Genomic DNA, 23,426 nt, shown 5'->3' on the forward strand with positions numbered 1-23,426 from the left:
TAAGCTCTGCTGGGTGCCTGTGCGGATGGACGGGAGCGCTGACCACGGGCAGCAGGAGTGACGACCAAAAACCCGTAAGGATCAACTGAAGTGGCAGGGCAAACGCATTTTTGCTTTGCAAAGAATATGGAACAAGAAGAAACTGTGCAGAGCTCCATCCCTAGAGGGGTTTAACAGCTGCGTGGATGAGGAGCTGAGGGTTCTGGTTTAGCAGTGGACGGGGACGGTCAGACTCAATGATCTCACAGGTCTTTTCCAGCCATGCAATTCTCTGAATCCATGATGCTGTGATTCTGTGACCTCCCGTGCTGGGCAGCTGCCGTTTGCTCCCACCTTCACGATACTAAACGGATTGTGGGAGCAGGCGGTGAGCTGGGTTCAAAATAGTGCCCTGCACCCTCACTTCATTAATTGTTCCCTGTCGGAGAACATCGTGCTGTCCCCCCATCCATAGGAATGGTTGGACTCCATGATCCCGTGGGTCTCTTCCAACCTGGTTATTCTACGATTCTATGATCTGGTGGTACTCAAAAAGAAGGAGAAAGCGGCAGAGGAGGCAGGTTCTGCCTCTTTGCTCCACTCTTGTGAGGCCTCACCTGGAGTGTTGTGTCCAGCTCTGGAACCCTCAGCGTGAGGAGGAGATGGAGCTGTCGGAAGGGGCCAGAGGAGGCTACGAGGATGATGTGAGGGACGGAGCGTGTGTGGACAGGCTGAGAGTTGGGGTGGTTCAGCCTGGAGAGGAGAAGGCTCCAAGGAGACCTTACAGCGACCTTCTAGTACCTGAAGGGGCTCCAGGAAAGCTGGGGAGGGGGTGTTTTCAAAGGCTGGTGGTGATGGGATGAGGGGGAATGCGTGTAAACTGGAGAGGGGCAGATTCAGAGTGGAGATAAGGAGGAATTTCCTCAGTGTGAGGCTGCTGAGGGACTAGCACAGGCCGCCCAGGGCCGCTGCGGCTGCGCCATCCCTGGAGGGGGTCAGGGCCGGGCTGGATGGCGCTGGGGGCCCCTGATGCCGTGACGGGGGACTGGATGGGCTGTGAGCTCCCTTCCAGCCCCCCCGGTCCGTGATCCATCATCCACGCCGCCGCCGAGGGGCGAGACCCCCCCCACCCCAGAGGGCTCAGCGCCCGCCGGGACCGAGCGCCGCGGGGCCGCAGCGCCCCCTGCCGGCGGCGCGGGGCTGGGCGGGGGGGGGGCCGAGGCGGCTCCTGATTGGGGCGGGGCGGCGGGGGGCGGGGCGGCCGGTGAGGCGCGGCAGCTGATTGGCCGAGCCGCGGGGCCCGGGGGCGAGGCGGCCGCGGATTGGCTGGGGGCGGGGCCCGGGCGGAAGCGGAAGCGCGGCCCCGGCGCTTCCGGCGCGCGGCGATGGCGGCGGAGGAGCTCGGCATGGGTGAGGCCCGCGGCGGGGAGGGGACGGCGGGGCCGGAGCGAGGGAGCGGGTGCCGCCCCCCGGCTCCGCGCTGAGAGACCCGCCCGCAGCCTGGGGAGGCCTCAGCGCAGGGCGGGCCGGGGGCTGCGGCGGTGGGGCCAGAGGAGGCCACGAAGATCAGTGGTGGGCCCCTCCTCACAAGGAGGATGTTGAGCCTCTGGAGCGAGGCCAGAGAAGAGCAACGAAGCTGGTGATGGGGCTGGAGAAGAAGAGGAGCGGCTGAGAGAGCTGGGGGGGTTCAGCCTGGAGAAGAGGAGGCTGAGGGGAGACCTCATCGCTCTTTCCCTGAATGGAGCTTGTGGAGAGGAGGGAGCTGGGCTCTTCTCCCAAGGGACAGGGGACAGGACGAGAGGGAATGGCCTCAAGCTCCGCCAGGAGAGGGTCAGGATGGACAGCAGGATGGAATCTTTCCTGGAAAGGGTCACTGGGCCCTGGAACAGGGAGGGGGTTGAGTCCCCTTCCCGGGAGGGGTTTAAGGGACGGGTGGACGAGGTGCTGAGGGACATGGGTCAGTGATTGATGGGAATGGTTGGACTCAATGATCCGGTGGGTCTTTTCCAACCTGGTAATTCTATGATTCTAAGATGAGCCGGGGGCTGGAGAACCTTCCATGCAAGAACACGCTGAGGGAGTTGGAGATGGTTAGCCTGGAGAAGAGAAAAGGAGGCTGCAAGGAGAGTTTAGAGCGGCTTCCAGTACAAGCAGGGGCTCCAGGAAAGCTGGGGAGGGGCTCTTGATCAGGGACGGCAGGCGTAGGGCAAGGGGGACAGTTTGAAGCTGAGAGAGAGGAGATTGAGATGAGATCTTACAGAGAGATATTTTCCTGTGAGGGTGAGGACGCCCTGGCCCAGGTTTTCCAGCGCTGCCCCGTCCCTGGAGGTGTTCCAGGCCAGGCTGGACGGGACTTGGAGTTCCCTGATCCAGTGGGAAGTGTCCCTTCCTGTGGAACTGAACGGGCTTTGAGGCCCCTTCCAATCCAAAGCATTCCATGATTCTTTGAATCTCTGGGATGGTTTTGGGGGCCCTGAGGTCCAAGCAACCGTTCTCTCCTTGCCCGCAAAATCGCAGCGTGACCTCTGTGGCCAGCGAGTGCGGCTGCGCTGGCTGTTGGGAGATAAGGAGCTGAAGGACGTGAGTTCTGCTGCAGGCAAACACAAGTAGGTTAAGGCAGCCAAAGGAATCAGTCTCTCACCCAAGGTTTATCCAGGCCAATAACAACGAGTGTTTTACATCCTTGCGCGTCCAGGTTCTTCCAGGCTCTCTCTAGAGGTGGCAATTAGTGTCTCTGAGTAATGAGGTTGTGTTTGCCCTGTGTTACAGAGGAGCTGTACGTCTCCGATCGGGAAGGCAGTGACTCCACCGGAGATGGGACGCAGAAGAAACCCTTCAAGACCGTTCTGAAGGTGGGTGTGGGAAGGGTTCCTGTGTTCCGCTGCAAATTTGGAAGAGCGTGAGTGGTGCCCCTGGCCGAGTGCTTGGCCTCGCGTCCCAAAATGTCCAGCGGGAGCAGGGGGGGGATCGTGTCCCTGTGCTCGGCACTCTTGAGGCTGTATCTCAGATCTTGTGTTCGGTGTTGGGCCCCTCGCTCTGAGAAGGACTTTGAGGGGCTGGAGCGTGTCCGGAGAAGGGAACGGAGCTGAGGAAGAGGCTGGAGCGCAGGGGCTGTGGGAGTGGCTGAGGGACCTGGGGCTGTTGGGTCTGGAGAGCCAGGGGAGACCTCATCGCCCTCTGCAGCTCCCAGAAAGGAGGTGGAGGGGAGGTGGGTCTGGGCTCTGCTCCCAAGGGACAGGGGGGTAGGAAATGGCAGCAAGGCTTAGATTGGATATTGGGAACAATTCCTTCACGGGAAGAGGAGTGAAGCCCAGGCAGAGGCTGCCCAGGGCAGGGGTGGAGTCCCCGTCCCCGGAGGGGTTCAAAAGCCAGACAGACAAGGTGCTCGGGGATGATTTAGAAGTGGACACGTGCGGTTGGACTTGCTGATCTCAAAGTTCTTTTCCAACCAAACGATTCTATGACTCTAAATGTCCATTTCATACCTGTTCTGCAGCTCCGACCGGAAGGATCGGAGCAGGGCGCCTGCTTGGTCTTCTCGAGAATGACTTCATTTTGTTTGCAGTGCCACTCACTCCTGTTTTCTCTCCCTTTTTAGGCTTTGATGACTGCAGGAAAGGAACCATTTCCTACCATTTATGTGGACTCACAAAAGGAAAACGAGGTGCTGTAGTGTTAGAGCTCCCCGGTAGGAATTAACGCTCCTCTGCGTGAAGGAACCCAAGCGTGACCTCTTGTCTTCTCTCTCCTCGGGTCGGTTTAGAGATGGGCCATTATCTCCAAGTCGCAGATGAAGAATGTCAAGAAGCTGTGGCACCGGGAGCAAATGAAGAACGAAGCGAAGGAGAAGAAGGAGGTAGGTTGCCAATGATCCCAGATTGGAGGAAGCATCCTTCCTTTCTCTCCTCAAAACATCAAACTGCATCGTTGTTATTCCCAAACCAGCTTTGGTTGGTTCTTTGCGTCACTGTTTTACGCACAGGTTGGGATTAGGACAAGGAAACGACTGGAAGTGCCGAGTTTGGAATAACTCCAGTCTGTTACCTTTAGACTTTCTGGAGACACTGAGATGCCTCCGGGCGTTTTCTCATCCTGGCCTTGTGTTCAGGCTGGTTTTGGCCCTGGCAGAGTCACCTCGAGGGATTTTTAGGACATCTGTGTCCGTAAGCGTGAATTACAGCCTCCCATTGTGAAGAGCGGGAATTTTAAAGTCAGGAGATTTAATACTTCATTTTTTCAACCAGGCAGAGGATCTCTTGAGAAGAGAGAAGAACCTGGAGGAAGCCAAGAAGATTGTCATCAAGAATGATCCCAGCCTTCCGGAGCCAAAATGCGTGAGTGAGAGCCACGTGGGCTGTGGGAAGGGGGCGGCGGGGCTGGCATTGGGCTCTCCTGCACCATTCCGGAGGCACCGGCTGCGATGCCTCTGATGTACCTGTTGGTTCCCATGGGAATAATTAACCCAGGAGTTGTTAGAGCCGTTCTTTCCTGGTGTTTTGGTGCTTAACACATCCTGGATTTCCAGCAGCGCCCAAACGCTCTGGTTGGACAGCACGAATGACTGTGTGCTTTGACTTCTTGGGGTCAAACGCAAAGTGCGCTTCTGTGGAAGCTTTTCCAAGCTAAATCCTTAGTTCCTGTGTGGCAAAGTAAGTCTGCGGAATAGAAGGGCGTCTGGGAATGCTGTCTAGACCTGTGATGTAACTCGCTGAAGTGCTCGTTCCTTGCTAAACAGCGTGTTTGGTATCGCAGCTGTGCTCATACCCCGGAGGGTGGTGCCCTGTGCCCTTGGACTTAAACCCCCCGTCTAAACGGCGACTCGCTTCTCTATTTGATTGCTTTTCTTCCTTCACAGGTGAAGATCGATGCCCTGAAGGCTTACAGAGGCCAGCGCGTGAAGGTTTTTGGCTGGATTCACAGGCTGCGGAGGCAAGGTAAAGCACGGGTGTTTAGAAATCGCTAAACCCGGGCGGAGAGATGAGTAGTTCAGTGGCCTGTGAAATTGGGGCACTTGGAGCGAATCTGACAGCACCTAATCCTGAATTTTGAAACCATTGTGAGATTTCTGCTTTGCTCCATCACGTTTGTGATGATGGAATGGGGCTGCTCAGATGGATTGGGGAACAACACTGGGGCTCACCGTTTTTTTTTTTCGCTTTTTAAATAGGAAAAAACTTGATGTTCATTGTTCTGAGAGATGGCACAGGTTTCCTTCAGTGCGTCCTGTCAGATGAACTGGTGAGTTGGAATGATTTAATCATAGAATTGTGGAGAGGTTTGGGTTAGAAGGGACCTCGAAGCCCATCCAGAAAGGAAATCCGAAAGGAGCAGCTCACCTCCCCTCTGCCGTTGTCTCTCCCCGCAGTGTCAGTGTTACAACGGGCTGGTTCTCTCCACGGAGAGCAGCGTCGCGGTGTACGGAACGCTCAGCCTGGTTCCTGAAGGCAAGCAGGTACGGAGCGCTGTGTTTGGGTTCTTCTGCACAGTTTCTTCTTCCCTTTTCCTGATGGGAGGAGAAGCAGGGGTGGGAATAGCTGGGGGATGATTTCAGTGGGAATTCATTTGTGGAGAAAACCAGCAGCTTTGTGCAAACGTGCTGCTCAGGCTTTGCAAATCTGCATTTATACCCTGAAAGCATTTTGCTTAGCGGGGGGAAGGTGGCTGTGAGGGGCACAGGAGCTGGCAGCAGCGGGGAGGGAGAGGCCTGGCCTGCTCTTTCCCGTTGCGGTGGGTGCTGCCTGGTGCAGAAAGGTGGCTTGAGCGTCCCCCAGCCCAGCTCCACAGTCGGGAGCTCGTTCTTCCTCCGAGCAATCCTTTTCCACTTCGAAGTTCGCCGTCTGGTGGGAGAGCGTGGCTCAAACCAGACAAAGCCAAACACCTTGGGTGCCGTGTTGCTGTCTTGTGCCTGCGTTTCTCTCTTACAAGGACTCTGCGCTCTGTGGGTGATCTTGAGGACTATGGGAAGGTTCTTTGTGCCAGGAACGGTTTGAAGCTGGAAGAGGGGAGATTGAGATGAGATCCTAGGGAGAAATGTTCTCCTGGGAGGGTGGGGAGGCCCTGGAACACGTTGCCCAGAGCAGTGGTGGCTGCTCCATCCCTGGAGGTGTTCAAGGCAAGGCTGGATGGGGCTCGGAGCAATCGGATCCAGCGGGAGGTGTCCCTGCTCGTGGAACTGGACGGGCTTTGAGTCCCTTCCAACTCACACCATTCCATGATGGCGAGCGCTGTCGGCTTGGTCTGTGCTCGAGTGTTTCACCACACTGTAAAGGATTCTTTTCTTTATAGCTGGTTGGAATCTCCCTTGAGGCGTTTGTCTTTTTGATGGAGACGTCCAGAGTGAAACTGGCTCTGACTCCTCCCCCTGCTTAGCATTTCCTTCTTGTGGCTGAAAGAAGCCAGCTGTCCGTGATGTATTACACCTAAACTGGAAGGTTCCACGTACCTGTAGTCCTCAATCCCATTCACGCCGAGCCTCCTGGCGGGTTCCAAACAGCCTGTCCTGGTGAAACTCAGCGTGGCTGAGTTACAAAGCTGTTTTGTTTAAACTAGGTTAAAGTCTGCGCCAGGGTGCCATCCCCGGGGCAAAAACCTTCTAAAATCCCTGTTTCTCCTCAAACCAACAGGCTCCAGGAGGCCACGAGCTGAACTGCGATTACTGGGAGCTCATCGGGCTGGCCCCGGCTGGCGGGGCCGACAACCTCCTCAACGAGGATTCCGAGGTGGACGTGCAGCTCAACAACCGGCACATGATGATCCGAGGCGAGAACATGTCCAAGATCTTCAAGGTGCGCTCCGCGGTGGTGCAGGCCTTCAGGGACCATTTCTTTGCCAACGGATACTACGAAGTAAGTCTGTTTTTCCTCGAACACTTGAACGCCTGGACTTCAAAGCTGTTTTTTTCCTGGAACTATGTAGACTAATTGACCTGAACGTAACGACAGCCTTGTTCTTTAACAGGTCACACCACCAACCTTGGTCCAGACGCAGGTGGAAGGCGGCTCCACCCTGTTCAAGCTGGATTACTTCGGAGAAGAGGCCTACTTGACGCAGTCGTCCCAGCTCTACCTGGAGACCTGCCTTCCGGCGCTGGGAGACGTGTTCTGCATCGCGCAGTCGTACAGAGCTGAGCAATCCAGGACCCGCAGGCACCTGGCAGAGTACGCAGAGAGTGCTCTTTGTTTATGAGGCGGGGGAGAGGCCGAAGGTTGAGTGACACAAGGAGCGAGCGGGTAGCACGTAGCTAACGAGGAAGGATGAGCCAAAGCAATCTGGCTGAGCGATACCTTGTTTCCATGAATGTCCAGCTAGTCATGACGTTTAGTGAAGGAAGGTCGGGGTGAAACTGAGCTGATATGTTTTTAGGAAGCTTCGTCTTACTAGAAAACACTGTTGTCTTCTCTTTTTCTTTTAGAACTGCATTTTCTTTACAGCACAGAGTGGGAGAAAAGAAAGAAGGGACAAAGTGTGCGGTGTTGGCTTGTGGGAGGACTTTTTTCATGAGAACTCGGAGCTGAAGGTTTGTTGTTGGCACGTGGGTTTGTAACGGTGTGACCTTGTTCCAGATACACCCACATCGAAGCCGAATGTCCCTTTATAAGCTTTGAGGATTTATTGGACCGTCTGGAGAACTTGGTGTGCGATGTAGTGGACAGAGTTTTGAAATCTCCTGCCTCGAGCTTACTGTACGACCTGAACCCGGTAGGCAGCAACGTGGAGCCCTCATGGGTAGCTGGGAAAATGGGATCCAACGTCTCCTCCCACTGCTGGCTTCACTCAGAGCGTGTGCAAGCTCAGTTTTCCCTGCTCCCCGATAAACACTGGGAGGTTTAGCTCTAAATCTGGGCTGAGACACGCGAAAAGGGGTAGGAGACGGCAGAAGCACAACTCACGTTCTGGTTGGTTCTGGCTTTTTAATGCTGAGCTTTATTTCTTTGTTTAAGTACTAATTTGTGAATGTACGATCTGGAAATAGGAGGGGGAACGCTTCCAACTAGAAGTGGACTCGCTGATCAATTAGAACACCAATCTTCTTTAAACGCATTGCTCTACAGCCGTCTTTGTCTGCTCTTACAGGGCTTCAAGCCCCCCAAGCGCCCTTTCCGCCGGATGAACTATGCAGAGGCCATCGAGTGGCTGAAGGAACACGATGTGAAGAAGGAGGATGGCACGTACTATGAGTTTGGGGAGGTAAGTCATCATCGTGGAGCGGTCTGGGCTGGAAGGGACCTCACACCCACCCAGTTCCATGGGCAGGGACACCTCCCACTGGATCAGGGGCTCCAAGAGCCATGCAGCCTGGCCTGGAACCCCTGCAGGGATGGGGCATCTGTGACATCTCTGGGCAACCTGGGCACAAAGAACCTCCCCGCCCTCACAGGAGAACTTTTCTACCAAAGATCTCATCTCAATCTCCCCTCTTTCAGCTTCAAACCATTCCCTTTGTTCTGTCCCTGCACTCCCTGATCCAGAGCCCCTCCCAGCTTTCCTGGAGCCCCTCTCGCTCCTGGAAGCTGCTCTAAGGTCTCCCCTGTGTCTGTTGTGGTTTGTTTGGATTGACACGGTTATGGGGTGCGATTCCAGTCCTGTTCAAGTGAAAGGGAGGTGGCTCTGAGCTCGAGAGCTGTCCTTGCGCAAGGCCTTAAACTCCTTAGTCTTAAGGTGTGTGGAGAAGGGCACTGGGGAGGAAGGAGATGATGCTTTTTGGTGTTCACTGGGTCTGGAAAGGCTGCGTTGCAGGTTAGGTTTTCCTCGGTTTCTTGTCTGAAACGTTAGGAAGACTGGGATTGTGATTGAACAAGATTATTGTCACCCTCTTATTCTCTAAAACCAGCTTCTCCTCAGTTTGATTTAAAAATGTGGGTGCATTAGGACAATGTTTCATGCAGAACTCGAGTGGGTTTGGTTTTAAATCCTAACAAAGCCTTCTTTAACCGTAGGATATTCCGGAAGCTCCCGAGAGGCTGATGACGGACACCATCAATGAGCCCATCTTGTTGTGCCGATTCCCTGCTGAGATAAAGTCTTTCTACATGCAGCGCTGCCACGACGATTCCCGGCTCACAGAATCGGTGCGTTGGTGTTTCCCGTAGGAATAAACAGAGCGACTCAGAAGTGCCGTAAAATATTGGTGGGTCGCGGTGAGCGTGCTCTTCACCGGCCTTGGGGAAGCGCTGCTCCGATCTGTCCCTGCTTGGAGACCGTGTTGTCCAAACGCCAGCTTTCCAGCAGCCAGCAGGAGCAGTGGGCGCTAGGAACGCTGCTGGCTTTGTGGTTTGGAAGCGGTTTGAGCCAGAGTGTTAAAGATTAACTTGGAAAACCTGGTCGGTCAGTTTATTCCATCTATAAATGGGATGTGGAAGGAGTCGCCTGCCTTCCTGTCAGGGGGAATTAAAATGCTCTCGTCGTAGGTGGACGTGCTGATGCCCAACGTCGGCGAAATCGTCGGAGGCTCCATGCGTATCTGGGACAGCGAAGAGCTGCTCGAAGGCTACAAGAGGGAGGGCATCGATCCCACGCCGTACTACTGGTACACAGATCAGGTCTGTGAAGGGGATGAGATGTGTGGCTGCACGGTACGGAAAGGCTGAGCTCCCGCTGTGAGCAAAGAGGTGGCAAAAGAACCATTAAGGCTTTCCTTTCCGCTTTCCTTTTCTGGTCTGGGAGGCTCAGGACAGCTGAGCACAAATGAAAACAATGCGCTCCATTTTCATTATCCAGCAGAAAATCATCTTGGAAGGGTTGGTTTTTTTCCTAGTGATGTTACCGCAGTAATAATTAAGGATAAAATATTTAATCTCAGTTCTCTGATTTCATTTCACAGAGAAAATACGGCACGTGCCCCCATGGCGGATATGGTTTGGGCTTGGAGCGGTTCCTAACCTGGATTCTGAACAGACACCACATCCGAGACGTCTGCCTCTACCCACGCTTCGTCCAGCGCTGCAAACCGTAGCAGTCCTGGTCGTCACCTCCTCGGAATCTGAGCCACCGACACTTGGGAAGGAACAAAACACTCTGCTTTACTACAGCCCCTCGGAGAACAAGAGTTACTGCAACGCAAATACTGATTTAGGGTGTGCAAAGGGAAAACACAGCCCCCTTTTTAAGGGAAAACGCTAATTAACTGGAAGAAGCCTTAGGAAAAAAAGTGTTAGGTGCGTTTATGCTCTCAAGCCAACGTAAAACAAAGATCCCGATTTAAAATCCAAGATATGCTTCTGCTTTTTATTGCTGGGACTTAAAATATGCTGGGCATCCAATTGGTTTAATTGGCTTTAGTTTTAATCAGTTTTCTCCTCTGGTTTTGCTTGGGGAAATGAGGAGTGAGAATCGTAGAACCATGGAATGGTTTGGGCTGGAAGGGACCTCCAAGCCCATCGAGTCCCATGGGCAGGGACACCTCCCACTGGATCAGGAGGCTCCAAGCCCCATCCAACCTGGCCTCGGACTCCTCCGTGGGCAGCCGTGGAATTTGATTGGATGTCGGCGTTGCTGCTGTCCGTCCCCTCTGGATGAACTGTAGCTCGAGCAGCGCTTTCCCTGTTCCCTGTTGAGCTGGCTCGGTGTTCTCTGTGCTGCTGCTGCTGAGCAGATGCCCTGGCTGTAATCAAGTTATCAGATAGGATTAATTAACTCTTTAATGTGTTGAGCCATCAGTATGCATTTTAGTCATAAACGATTCTTTCACTAGAGACAAACAAAACTGGTAGGTGCCTCGTTTGCTGCCCACACTGCAATTTGATCGGGCTTTGTCCTCCATGGAACGATTGAGCTGTACGATGTCCGTGTTTTCATAATGAATGACTGGTTTCCTTCTCCCTGCATGTTCCGTGTATGAACTGGTTCCAGTCACAACCAATAAATTATGGTGACGTCAGCAAGACTACGCTTCCTGACTGGTAATGTTGTTTCTTTCCTTTCCCTTAGCTTCCTGGCCTCGTGTATCCTTATTAATTAACTTAAAGGCATTAATTTTTTTTTATTTGGGTAGGGCAGCAAGACAGCAGGGAGAGAATCCATAAGAAACATGGTGTGGAATAACCAGCAGCTGCTGGGGGAGCGGCTGGGACTGCTCGGAGCGAGGCCAGGTCTGCAGGCAGAGTTCACCCCGATGCAGAAGCCGAAGGTGCTGCCGAGCTGTAATCGCACCCCTTGGGCATTTGGTTTTGTGGGATCTAGACAAACATCACACCAAGGCTCAAAGCCTCCCTCTCCGGGGAGCTGCGAGAGGAAGGGCTGAGGGCTTAAGAGGCAGAGCCCATAAGGAGCTTAAAAGGTGGCTGGGATGAAAGATGCTCCCCCAGCAGCCTCGGCAAAGCTCGTATCAGTGGCGTAAGGGGTCAGATGGTGGAAGAGACCATTGATCAACCTCAACTCTCCCAGCCTGTTCTTGTGTGGGAGGTTCTTCAGCCCTTGGATCATCTCCGTGGCCTCCTCTGGCCTCGCTCTACCAGCTCCACGTCCTCCCTCTGCTGAGGACCCCAGAACAGGACACAGGGTGGGTCTCACAGGGCTCGGAGGTGCTCAGAATTCCCAGAATTGTTCAGGTTGAAAAGCAACCTTTAAAAGCACCCATGGAACCCTATCCCTAAGCCACATCCACGGGGCTTCTTAACTCCTCCAGGGATGGAGATTCCACCACTCAACCATGTTCTTTTAACCCTTCCAGGGATGGAGACTCCACTCCACCCTGTCCCCAAGTGCCACATCGTTTTTTAACCCCTCCAGGGCTGTGAACTCTGCTACTAAACCATCTTTTTTTAGCCTTTCCAGGGATGAGGACTCCACCACTAAACCGTGTGTGCAAGCACCAAATCCACAGGGTTTTCGAACTCCTCCAGGGGTGAGGATTCTCTATGATATGTTTTCTTTACCCCCTGAGAACTGGATTCCTGCACCCTGTCCCCAAACGCGGTTTTTAACCCTTCCAGAGACGAGGACTCCACCGCTAAGTGGTTGAAGGAAGGAGGGGAGGGATGAAGATGGAGGGGGGGGTGGATGAAGTGGGGGGGGCGTGATTACTTCGCTAATTGCCTTAAAACGCCTCCCCCGTCGCCTCCTTCGCCTTCACCCCCCGGCCCCGCCCACGCTGCCGTACGGCAGCGTGGGCGGAGCCGGGGGGTGAAGGCGAAGGAGGCGACGGGGGAGGCGTTAGAATTCGGGGAGCCCTCACTGAGGGAATGCGGGCAGCCGCCATCATGGCCGCCGCCGCCGGCGCGCGCCACCGTGAGTCGCGCGGGAAACGGGGCTTGAGGCGGGAAGAAGGGGAGGGGGCAGCAATGGCGGCCGGTGGAGGTGTGTGTGTGGGGGGGGGTGTCGCCTTATACAACGAGGCGATGCCTTCTTGGCGTGTTTTTTTAGCGTCAACGCAGCTCTACGAGGGAGGGAGAAGCCCCCCGGGGCTGTCAGGGTCGGGGTGTCGCTTTTTATGCGCTGTTTGGTGTCTTTTCGCGTTGTTTTTGCCTCCCCCCCGCGCCCCACCCCGAATTTGCCTTTGCAGACAGGGTTAAAAGCACAACTCGAGCTTGTTGAGCAAAGATATTTCGAATAGAGGCTGTCTGTGAGGTTTATCCTCCCCGTGAGTGCTCGCTCGCCGCCTTCCAGCTCGAATTCCTGGTTTGGGGTGAAAGTGACCCTAAAGATCATGGAATTCTGGAAGGGGTTTGGGGTGGAAGGGAGTGCAAAGGGCGTAGGGGTCTGAAGGGACCTCAGAAATCATAGAATCGTGGGATAGTTTGCGGTGAAAGGAGCTTTAAAGGTTATACAATCCATGAATGGTTGGGTTTAAGTGACTTAAAAGATCATGGGGTCTGAAGGGACCTTAGAGATCTTAGAGACATGAAATGGTTTAGGCTGGAAGGGACCTTAAAGATCATAGAAACATAGACTGGTTTGGGTGGGAAGGGACCTTAAAGATCATAGAAACATAGACTGGTTTGGGTGGGAAGGGACCTTAAAGATCATAGAAACATAGACTGGTTTGGGTGGGAAGGGACCTTAAAGATCATAGAAACATAGACTGGTTTGGGTGGGAAGGGACCTTAAAGCCCAACGCAGTTCAAGCCCATTTCCACCCCATGCCACGGGCAGGGCCACCTCCCACTGGATCAGGGGCTCCAAGCCCCGTCCAACGTGGTTGTGAACACCTGGACACCCTGGAGGTGTCCAGGGCCAGGTTGGATGGGGCTCTGAGCATCCTGGTCTGGTAGGAGGTGTCCCTGCCCGTAGCAGGGGATGGAACCGGGTGGGCTTTGGGGTCCCTTCCAACCCAAACCACTCCATGATTCAATGATTTATATTTTTCCAGTTCTTAGGTTATTGTTTCTAGAGCAGTGGCACTGTATGTTAGTTATGGAGGAGGATAAAAAGAAGTTTCAATGGCTGCATTGATCCTTCTGTGCTTTATGTAAGGTGAGGTTTGGGCACATTTCAGTGTAGAGCACCTAGAGTCTCGGAATGGTTTGGATTGGAAGGAACCTCTAAGCCCATCCAGTTCTAGCCTCCTTCCATGGGCAGGGACACCTCCCACTGGATAAGGTTGTTCATAGCCCCATCCAACCTGGTCTGGGACACATCCAGGGAAGAGTCTTTGAAGAGTCAGCGATGCTTGAAGTTCTTTACTTTGCAGCCTTTTCTCTCCCCGCCTAATCCCGTGTGAGAAGGCGGATTCACAAGGCGTTTCTCGCTGTCATTGATTTCAGCAGGTTTCGAGGGCGTTCAGCGCCTGTCAGGATGTCATTAGGGGCCTGTGAACCGTCGGATGTTCCTCTCAGTGGGCAGCTGGGCTGTGGGGGCTCAATTGCTGCCGGAGCTCCCGCCGTCTGCAAGTGTCATGCCGAATGATTTCTGGATGCCGGATTGAGCATCTTTTTTCATCTCGGGCAATTCACACTATTGTTGCACTATAAAATATCACGTAATGACTATGAACTCCTGAGGAAAACAGAACGGGCTTTTGTAAAGAGCAGAGTGTAACCAGCATGTGGGAAGGAAAAGATCCTGGGTTTTGGTTGCGGCTGAAACGGAGGAATAATAGAAGTCGCCTGACTGGGGAGTGAGAAGGAAGGCTGCCCGCGTTCTGGAGTGGCTGTGACGCAGGGTCACGCCGAGGAGCTGCGTGCTCAGGGCTCGACCTGGGGACCCTGAATTAATGAGTGTCCAACCCACGTGGCAGAGGGGATACGGAATCCTCTGTGTGCCTGGAGTTACATAGCGTGACATCCTTACCTCCTTACCGTGTCACCCCGTGTGGTTTCTCTAGTGTGGTCAGTGGCTGGTTTGAGCTTAAAGATTAGCGAGGCTTTTAGGTTACTGCCCGGTACTTGAAAGGCTGTTGGTGTACAGAGTGCTTAAAAGAAAGGCAAAAGCTTGCAATTTCCTGACTTTCTTTGCTTCCAGGTCCTGGAGCTTAAGGGAGAGGATTCCAACTATCACAACGCTGCTGAGGGGTCAGTGCCTATCTGGTGCCGAGGCCCCTCAGCCCGGTGCGAGGTTATCAACGTGCTGTTATCTTCCTTCCAGTTGTGCGGATCGGCAGCCAGCTGAGGGTCCCGGTGCGATGGAGAGCTCAGGCGACGGCAGCCGCGGTGACTGAGAACATGAGACCTCAGATCCAGCCAGAAGCGCGGTAAGCTCTCCGTGAGGGTGGGTGCGCCCTCCTGTCTCCCGCTGATACCGTATCCTGCTTTACTCACATCACAAAGCCGGTTATGTACTGAAATGTGGCGCTCGCACAGCTCGATCTGTTTTTTTTGGTGCACGTGTGATTGCTTTTATCTGGCTGCGTGCATTCATCGAGCCTCTTGCTTTCAGAATTCCGTGGGGCAAGCAGCACCTGCCTCGTTCTCTGCAGAACGCAGGGAGGCAGCACCCGTGGTGGGGCCTGAGGCGCTGCAGCAGCCGTAGAAGGACAAACAGTAGGATGTAGGCTGTTGTTATTATTTGAGATTCTGGTTCCTGCTTCCTGGGTTTTATTCCACAACCTCCTGGAGGAAGGGAGTGGAAACTAGGCTCCTCTCTGTGCCCCTTTGGCTTTAATGAGAGGAGGGCAAAGCTTCAGCTGTAGGCAAGAGATTCTGGTCCCTAGGCTCCCTCGGGATCGGAATTCCATCTCTGGAATGAGAGTTGGGCTTGGCAGAAGCTGATACCGCCCTCTGGTCTGCTTTGCGGTGCTGGGAGGGACGTTACCCTTAGTGTCCAGAACCCACACTCGGTGTGGGGAAAACCAACCCCAACGAGGCAAACAAACCCAGCGCTGCGCTGCTTTTATGTGTAGAGCGGCTCTTGGCTGCTCCCACTGCCTCGGGAGATGGGATCTGTCTCCACAGTAATGAAGACAAAGATCAGTGGCGGCTGCTCATCTGTTTTCCTTGGAAGCCGCTGCTCGGTTCGGTTGGAATCTGCAGCTGACGTTCAGCTGAAACAGTTTAGACTCTGTTTTATAATCTCCCTCACAGCCTTCAGCCGTGAGAGAGTTTGCTCAGTACATTTTCAGTCAAACTTCACGTTGCTGAGCTCTTTTAAAAGGTAAAGATGATGTAAACGCTTTTTTTCTGGCTCTTTGTGCTTGCAGTTCATGTTTTTATGTAAGCGGGATGAGCTAAATGGGAGGATGATTCTGCAAAAGGCACGTGTAGGAGGAGAATCTGACTGTTTCGTAATAATAAGGATGATAATACTAATAAGAATAGTAGGTCACTAGAATTTGGAATATCTTTTGCTTCTATAGGAAACCTAAAACGGGAATCTTGATGTTGAACATGGGTGGCCCCGAGCGGCTGGATGACGTGCACGACTTTTTACTTCGTCTCTTCCTGGACAGAGACCTCATGACGCTTCCAGCTCAAAAGTGAGGAACCCTGTGCAGCGTTGGGTGTCTCAGCTCAAACGTTTAACTCCTGTTTCATAGCATCCTGGAATGGTTTGGGTTGGAAGGGACCTTAAAGCCCATCCAGTTCCACCCCCTGTCGCGGGCTGGGACACCTCCCACTGGATCAGGATGCTCCAAGCCCCATCAAAAAATGCTTTTCTTAAAATGGTTTCATTTTGGGACCAGGCACTGCAAGAAAGAGCGTTATAATTGTCTAGAATGGCCCAAATCCCTCTCTTCCAATTGCAAACTGTGGTTTCCTGTCACCTGAGAAGCTTGGGAAGGATGATGGGATGTGACAGCAAGCCCTGCATGCTGGTTTGCTCATTGCCAGGGAAAACCTGCTGCCGGAGGGGCTTGGGGAGAGGGGTGCTGATGTGGGGTACGTTATTAATACCTGTATCTTTCGAACGCTTCAGCAAATTAGGCCCCTTCATCGCCAAGCGCCGCACACCAAAAATCCAGGAGCAGTACAGCCGGATCGGGGGGGGCTCGCCCATCAAGAAGTGGACGGCGCTGCAGGGAGAAGGGATGGTGAAGCTGCTGGACAGCATGTCTCCTCGCACCGGTACCTCCTCCCTGTGCTTCTTAAACGCTTCCTTTCCTTCACGGGTTAGCGCTTGTAAAGCAGCTTTTGCTTCTCTGTTTTTATTACAAGTGCCAGCGGCGTTCTCGGTCCTGCCGGGAAATCATGACAAAGATATTGCACAAGTTTTCCTTCCTTAAAAACCAAGCGTGTGCAAAAAGAGATGGAGAATCTTATGCAATCTGGGTTTTGGGCTGAAAGAGGAGAGATTGAGATGAGATCTTGGGGAGAAATGTTTTCCTGTGAGGGTGGGGAGGCCCTGGCCCAGGTTGCCCAGAGCAGTGGTGCCTGCCCCATCCCTGGAGGTGGAACTGGATGATCTTTCAGGTCCCTTCCAACCCAAACCATTCTATGATTCGTGTGAGCAAATAAGGCACGTGTGGATGTTCAGAGTGACTTTCTCGTTAGTGTAAATGGGTTGGAAATTCAGGAGCTCTGGCATTATCATCTCACGTAACTCTCTAATCCTTGAAGAAGAGGGGGAGCGGGAGAATGACGCTGCTCTCGGCTGCGCCGGTGTGCGCACACACAGCGAACAACAGGCTTGTCGGTCCAGGCCTTCCTGGGGGCTCGTGTTCTGTGCGCTGATGTTATTGAGTTTCACCGAGGTGGGGATTTTCCTGCTGGGAAACACACAGCCGCACAGCCGCCTGCTCACGGCAGCTCCTTGGAGCTCCGTGTCCTCGGTTAGGTCTCGGAGCACGGCCGCGCTGCTTCTCTGCTCCTGCTGCTTCCTGCCTTTCCTGGCTGTGTCCAGAGCTCCTGATTTCAATCTGTAGCTATGAATAACGGATAAAAGAACATGCAGCATCCAGGCCCCGTGTCAGGGCTGAGGAGGAGGTCGGGTGGGAGGCAGACAAGGCTCAGAGCTGAGCATTGCTGGGCCAGGCTCAGCGATAGCCGCGAGCCCCACCCGGGCACGAACCGGAGATAAGGCTAACGGTCGGCCTTGCCTGCAAGGAGGAGCTGGCCTGGCTGCTTCTGCCTTGATAAGAAAGGTGAATACAGCCTCCCTCCCCACCCTGCGCATCACAGAATCTCCCTGACCCTCGCTCCCTCGCAGCAGGGAGCGTGGATTACCCTGCGCGAGCTCCCTGGTAGTGCTGCTCCGATGGAAAGGGATGCGGGCACAACCTTTTAGCTTCATACCAGCTGTGGTCCCAGTGAGTGTAGTTGAGACCAAAACCAGGCTGTGGCGTCCCAGGCAGCAGGTTTAGAAGCTGGAGCCCCTGAAGGGCCAGGCTTGCAGCAGGTTCAGAAGATAAAGCTTGGAACGCTTATCTGCTCTTTTCAGCGCACGCTCCCGCTCGCTTTTGTTGCGTGACCACCTTTTGTGGAGTCCCACCTGCCCCTGTGCAGCTCTTACACCCGATAAGTCACTCAGAGGCCTTCTTTTCAAAGAATCATGGCATGGTTTGGGTTGGAAGGGATCTCCAAGCCCATCCAGTTCCACGGGCAGGGACACCTCCCACGGGATCAGGGGCTCTGAGCCCCATCCAACCTGGCCTTGAACCCCTCCAGGGAGGGGGCAGCCACCCCTGCTCTGGGCAGCCTGGGCCAGGGCCTCCCCACCCTCGCTGGAGAACATTTCTTCCTAAGATCTCATCTCAGTCTCCCCTCTTTCAGGTTTAAATTCCACTGGAGTATTTAAAACCTCGGATTCCGACTCCAGCGTTGAGCCGTGCTGCCAGGAGCCCCGTGGCACGTCTGTAACCGCGCTTTCTCTCCCTGTGCTTTGGCAGCCCCTCACAAATACTACATTGGCTTCCGGTACGTGCACCCCCTGACGGAAGAAGCCATCGAGGAGATGGAGAAGGACGGCATCGAGAGGGCCATCGCCTTCACCCAGTACCCGCAGTACAGCTGCTCCACCACCGGTGAGCGCGGGGTGCAGGCGCCTCCGCGAGGGGCATCGGGGGCACGTGTCCTCTTGGCTGCGTCGCCAGCGTGAGGCCTTCTCCGTTCACTGTCATCCCACATTCTAGCTAGAAACTTTCTAACAAAGGATCCCTTTGTGTTTCTGTTTGTGGGATAACGTAAACCGAAGGCTCGGGGATGCGACCGAGCGAGCTCTCCTTCATGGAAACTGGGACAATCATTGCTCTTTGGTTAAAGAACAGTTTGACGAGTTATTATTGGCTTGTGCGTTGTATAAATTTTGATATAAGCGTTCCCTTTCGAGGCTCTCTGCTCCAATTTATGGTTGGATTTTAAAATCCTTTGCTACAGACCCACTTTAATCCCATTACTAACTTCTGTTCTTAATTCTCTGTATTTCAGGAAGCAGCTTGAATGCCATTTTCCGCTACTATAATCAAAAAGGGGAGAAGCCAAAGATGAAGTGGAGTATAATCGACCGATGGCCCACACATCCCCTCCTTATTCAGGTGAGGAGTTGTACGGCGCCTTTGAAGCTCCCGTTCTCTGGAATCACGGAATGGTTTGGGTCGGAAGGGACCAAAGCCCATCCAGCCGTATGTGCAGGGACACCTCCCACTGGATGAGGGGCTCCAAGCCTCGTCCAGCCTGGCGTGAGCCCCTCCAGGGAGGGCGCAGCCACCGTGCTCTGGGCAATACGTAATCCCCGCTGTCCCTCGTTCTTGCCCCACACAGACCCAGGGGAGCTGTGAAGTTCTTAAGGCGACCTGGACGGTCGAAGCTGCCTGTCTGGGGTCATTTGAGAGCACCAAATGCCTCTCAAGTGTTTCTGATTCACATTCTTTTCTGAACAGTGCTTTGCCGATCACATCCAGAAGGAGCTGAACCTCTTTCCATCCGACAAAAGGAAAGATGTCGTCATCCTCTTCTCGGCTCACTCGCTGCCCATGTCCGTGAGTTACCTCCGGTCGTTTCTGTCCTCGTTAGAGTCAAACCTGGGTGGCAGTGGCGGGTCCTTTTTCCTGGGTTTTGCGGGGCAGGACTGCGCTTTTCCTTCCCTGTTCTGGCTACGTCTCACCCCGGGTCTCGTGCGACGTGCTCGGCTTCCCCGCTCTTCAGGTGGCCTGTGTCCAAACCAAGAAGGAGAAGCTGGAAGTCAAAGCTGTGTTGTTCCTGCAGGTGGTGAACCGTGGCGATCCGTACCCTCAAGAAGTGGGAGCGACGGTCCAGAAGGTCATGGAGAAGCTGAACTACTCCAACCCGTACCGGCTGGTGTGGCAGTCCAAGGTAGGTGCACGGGGAGGCTACAGAGCCCCAGCTGCTGTGAAGCTCCTCGTGGCTTTCTGCTGGCCAGGTTGGATGGGCTTGCAGCCCCCGATCCAGTGGGAGGCGTCCTTGCCCATGGAACTGGATGTTCTGTGTTGTTCTTTTAAGAAAATGCGGGTATTTAACGAGGGATTTGCCTCCCCATTCCTTACAGGTTGGACCGATGCCCTGGCTCGGACCGCAGACGGACGAGGCCATCAAGGGGCTGTGCCAGAGGGGGAAGAAGAACATGTTGTTGGTCCCCATAGCGTTTACGAGCGACCACATCGAAACCCTTTACGAACTGGATATCGAGTACGCCCAGGTTTTAGCAAACGAGGTAACGCTTGTATAATTTTCATAACCACTTGGATAGCGGCCCAAACCGTTCCATAATTCTCTGATGCCTGGAGGTGTTTGAGGTCAGGTTACATCAGACTTTGACTCTCTGATCCACTGGGAGGTGTTCCTGGCCACGGAACTGGGTTGGCTTTGATGTTCCTTCCAACCCAAACCATTCCAGGATTCTATGATCTTTAAGGCCCTTCCAGCCCAACCTATTCCATGATTCTACGATCTTTAAGGTCCCTTCTGACCCAAACCATCCTATGATTCTGTGACCTTTAAGACCCAAACCGTTCTCTGATTCATTCAGTGAAATTAATCAGAACTGGATTAACTCAAATACAGTTTCAGCAGCACGAAATGGGTGAGAATTTTCCTTTCTTGACTGACCTCTGCACTATCCTGTACTGAAAGAGAATCATCAGAGGGAAACGTTGCATCGCAGTTATTTTTGCTGTACGGGAAAACCTGGTGCTGCGTTTATTTTGCTCATCTGGGGGCAAGTTCTGAACGAAAGGAAGGTTTTTGCAGGCAGGCTGGTGAAAATCTAGCAGGTTTAACTCCTTTTTTTCTTATTCTATGCAGTGCGGCGTTGAGAACATCCGACGAGCGGAGTCTCTGAATGGAAACCCGCTCTTCTCCAAGGTATCTTCGGGTTTGCCGTTGTGTGTTGCTCGTACTTGCAGCGTTGCTCTGACAGATGTGGAAGTTGTTTTTAAGGTTACGTTCCTAGTTTTCCTCACTCCCGCTTTTGATTTCTGTGTCTCAGGCTCTGGCAGACTTGGTGTGCTCGCACATCCAGTCCAACGAGATCTGCTCGCGGCAGTTAACCCTCTGCTGCCCGCTCTGCGTCAATCCCGTCTGCAGGGAGGCCAAAGCCTTCTTCGCCAACCAGCAGCTGTGAGCGGAGCTCCACCAGAGAGCACGGGATCCTGCAGGAGAACGGCCCCCGGGAAGCAGCGCGAGGGCACGAAACCGCTCGACCTGACTGTTACAGGCTGGTAGTCGGGGCTGTTAACCTCGCCTCGAAGGGAGGAGAAAGTGGACTTTTGGGGTTTGTTTAGTTTTCTTTTGTTTTCTTGGTTTGAGAAGGGTTTGTAGGAAGCAGGGAAGTGAGGGCTTGTATCCTGGCGATGGGAAAAGGTCCCGCTCGGCCTCCTTCAGACTGGGCTTAACGTGAGCCCATAAGTATGCACTGAAAAACTTAATCACCTTTTGTACAAATGAGCTTCTATTTCCTATGCAGGGATTTATTTGGATGCAGGTTTGTCGCGAGTGCTTCATTTTCAGATGCTTCAGAGTCACCGATTGTCTCTTGGGATGGCTCTGAAGATCGAGTGGCTCCTAAGGCTTTGGAAATAGAGCGTCTATTTTTTTAGAATGTAAAGATAAGGCTTTGTTTCGTTTTCCTCCGGCCAGAAGCTTCCGGGCAGGGCTTAGCTGGGATGTAGAACACGCAGGATTTGTTTAAATGATCTAGAAACAACACTTCTTATCTACAGGAAAGCCTAAAAGGAGAGGAATGAGAAACAAACTGCGTGTTTCAGAGCCAGCAGCGCGCATGCCGGGTCGTCTTTTAAGCAAGATGACTTCCTAAAACAAGTATTAAAAAGGGCTTTCCTTGTTTAATTAAGAAACTTTAGGAGGTCAGGCTCGCTCTCCAGAAGGTTTATAGATGTGTGCTGTGCTGCGGGGTTTGTGGGATACCTACGGAATTCCATAGGTGCAGCTGATGTGGCTTAATTGATGTTATTTAAAGGGGCCTGGTGAGTCAGGAGTGATTTCCAGGGCAGACGCTTACACAAACCTTCCTCAGGAGCCGGATTTCACCTGTTAGGCGTTGGCAGTGATCGTAGGCGGGGAGCACGCGCTCCTAACCCAGCTAAACCTGCTTGTTTGGGATTCCTGGATCCACTCCGCAGCGGTTTTGCACAGGGAACCCCCTTTTTCGGACAGTATTCCCTCGCCGTCTGCGGCGTGCGGGTTACTCTTGGCACGGAGAATGTTTACTCTGTGCTTTTCGCACTGAAGCGCCAGCACGTTGGTGGTTGCTGTCCTCACGTGATGTTTGGAGGCGCTCGGATTGATTTCCTTACGTAATTATGACTCACGGACAGTTTGAACCTCGGATCCTTCCAGGATGGGGTCGCTCTCAAGGAAAAAAGGGCGCTCTTGGTTCATCTTGATCTGTGTTAGAACAATCCAACATGCTGAGAAACGCAGGGACGCCTGCTGCCCCGGGGCGATGCGGGACGGGCTCGGATCCCTCCGGATCCCTCCGGCGTTCCCGCGTTGCTCTAGCAGAGAGAAGTCTTCCTCCGCGTACCACGCTCCTGGGTACCTGTGCCTCTTCTCAGCCTTTGGCTTCCAATCCCGGCTCTGTGCTTTTAACGCTGTTTTACAGCGCGAGGACCCGCAGGGAGGCCGTTCCCCTTTTGTGGACGCGAGCAGAGTCGGGTTGGATGGGTGGGAACACAGCGGGGCAGCCCAGCTGGATCCTCCCGGGCCTTTGGTTGCCTTCCAGCCTTTTAGTTCTCATTTGAGTCCATCCCGGCACATGAAAATTCCCTGATTGCCGTCGGCGCTGCAGGGAATTCATCTGCGTCTCTCTCCTCCCTTCCTTGCTCCGCTCTTGCTGCCGCAGCAGGAAAAAGGAACGCAAACCTGCTCCTGCCCTTGCTCAGGTGGAGTGGCTGGGGTTAGCACATGTGGAAAGGGGGAAATCTTCATGGAAAAGCTTGGAATCCGTGTCCAAAACCCCCAGGCTGGGAACACAGGCCTCACGTTGGCCGAAGAGCTTCCTTTCTCCGTTCCCCTTTCCCTGCTTGACGCGTGGTCTGGTCTGTGCGAGCTTCTCCCTCGCGGCTCTAGGCCAACCGGGCTCTGCTTGTGGTCAAAATCCACGTTGGAATGTGGTGTCCTGAGCCTTTGGTGTCCCGAGGGGTTTGCACATGGAACGCTTGGGAGGATTTGCTCAGGATTAGGTGGTGCTCCTGATTTAACTCCTGCTTTCTCCCTTCGTGCTGTTGCGTTGCTCTCCTCTGGAGCCGATACTGCCTGCGCTCTAGGAAATGCGGCGAGGTGGTGCTGAAAGGCGCGCGGGCCGGGATTTTCCTAGGAATGTCGAAAAGCTCAGTTTGTTTTCCCTTTCTGCTGCACCCCGAGGGTTGGAATCGCTGTAAGATGCAAGAAAGAGAGAAATTGCTTCTATTTTTTACTGCCAGGCGTGTCCAAACCCTTGCTTTCAGCCCAATGTTCCTGGTTGAACGAGGCCTTCCGTTCCGTGTAACCTCCCTGTGTATCATTTGCCCTAACGATGGAATTGCAATTAAAGGTTTTGGAAGAGACCCCCTGAGCCGTGTCCTTTCCGAGCTGTTTCCGGTGGGATTTGACGTTGAGCCTGACAGTGGCTGCTGCCCTCGGGACGATGACGCGTAGACGGTGCGGAGGAGGTTGGAATCCCAC

General features: G+C 53.8%; 2 protein-coding genes across 3 annotated transcripts; both read left to right on the plus strand.

Moving 5' to 3' along the window:
* Window positions 1-1,341: 1,341 nt before the first annotated feature.
* On the plus strand, window positions 1,342-10,861 carry NARS1 (asparaginyl-tRNA synthetase 1). Its single transcript, XM_069880399.1, has 15 exons — window positions 1,342-1,389; window positions 2,749-2,831; window positions 3,578-3,643; window positions 3,743-3,835; window positions 4,224-4,313; window positions 4,835-4,913; window positions 5,147-5,217; window positions 5,345-5,431; window positions 6,603-6,824; window positions 6,937-7,136; window positions 7,542-7,677; window positions 8,053-8,166; window positions 8,916-9,047; window positions 9,387-9,518; window positions 9,800-10,861. The coding sequence occupies exons 1-15, from the start codon at window positions 1,365-1,367 to the stop codon at window positions 9,929-9,931; spliced, it is 1,662 nt and encodes a 553-aa protein (XP_069736500.1). The 5' UTR covers window positions 1,342-1,364; the 3' UTR covers window positions 9,932-10,861.
* Window positions 10,862-10,990: 129 nt separating this feature from the next.
* On the plus strand, window positions 10,991-23,309 carry FECH (ferrochelatase). Of its 2 annotated transcripts, none has more exons than XM_069880400.1 (11): window positions 10,991-11,066; window positions 14,500-14,605; window positions 15,707-15,826; window positions 16,267-16,415; window positions 18,176-18,310; window positions 18,714-18,820; window positions 19,166-19,264; window positions 19,491-19,598; window positions 19,792-19,956; window positions 20,547-20,606; window positions 20,731-23,309. In XM_069880400.1, exons 1-11 carry the CDS (start codon window positions 11,006-11,008, stop codon window positions 20,863-20,865), a joined length of 1,245 nt encoding a protein of 414 aa, XP_069736501.1. In that variant the 5' UTR covers window positions 10,991-11,005; the 3' UTR covers window positions 20,866-23,309. The 2 variants fall into 2 exon arrangements, with proteins under 2 accessions (XP_069736501.1, XP_069736502.1); XM_069880401.1 differs by lacking the exon at window positions 10,991-11,066 and adding an exon at window positions 12,117-12,204.
* The last annotated feature ends 117 nt before the right edge of the window (window positions 23,310-23,426 follow it).

This window comes from Phaenicophaeus curvirostris, chromosome Z (assembly GCF_032191515.1).
Source record: "Phaenicophaeus curvirostris isolate KB17595 chromosome Z, BPBGC_Pcur_1.0, whole genome shotgun sequence".
NCBI lineage: Eukaryota > Metazoa > Chordata > Aves > Cuculiformes > Cuculidae > Phaenicophaeus > Phaenicophaeus curvirostris.

Excerpts from the sequence above, each read along its gene's own strand:
- NARS1 (XM_069880399.1), top strand. The coding sequence starts at position 1,365 with ATGGCGGCGGAGGAGCTCGGCATGG. Across the intron at positions 2,832-3,577 it reads CCTTCAAGACCGTTCTGAAG|GCTTTGATGACTGCAGGAAA; the intron begins GTGGGTGTGGGA and ends CTCCCTTTTTAG. Across the intron at positions 9,519-9,799 it reads ACTACTGGTACACAGATCAG|AGAAAATACGGCACGTGCCC; the intron begins GTCTGTGAAGGG and ends TTCATTTCACAG.
- FECH (XM_069880400.1), top strand. The coding sequence starts at position 11,006 with ATGGTGTGGAATAACCAGCAGCTGCTGGGGGAGCGGCTGGGACTGCTC. Across the intron at positions 18,311-18,713 it reads GTACAGCTGCTCCACCACCG|GAAGCAGCTTGAATGCCATT; the intron begins GTGAGCGCGGGG and ends TCTGTATTTCAG. Across the intron at positions 20,607-20,730 it reads GAAACCCGCTCTTCTCCAAG|GCTCTGGCAGACTTGGTGTG; the intron begins GTATCTTCGGGT and ends TCTGTGTCTCAG.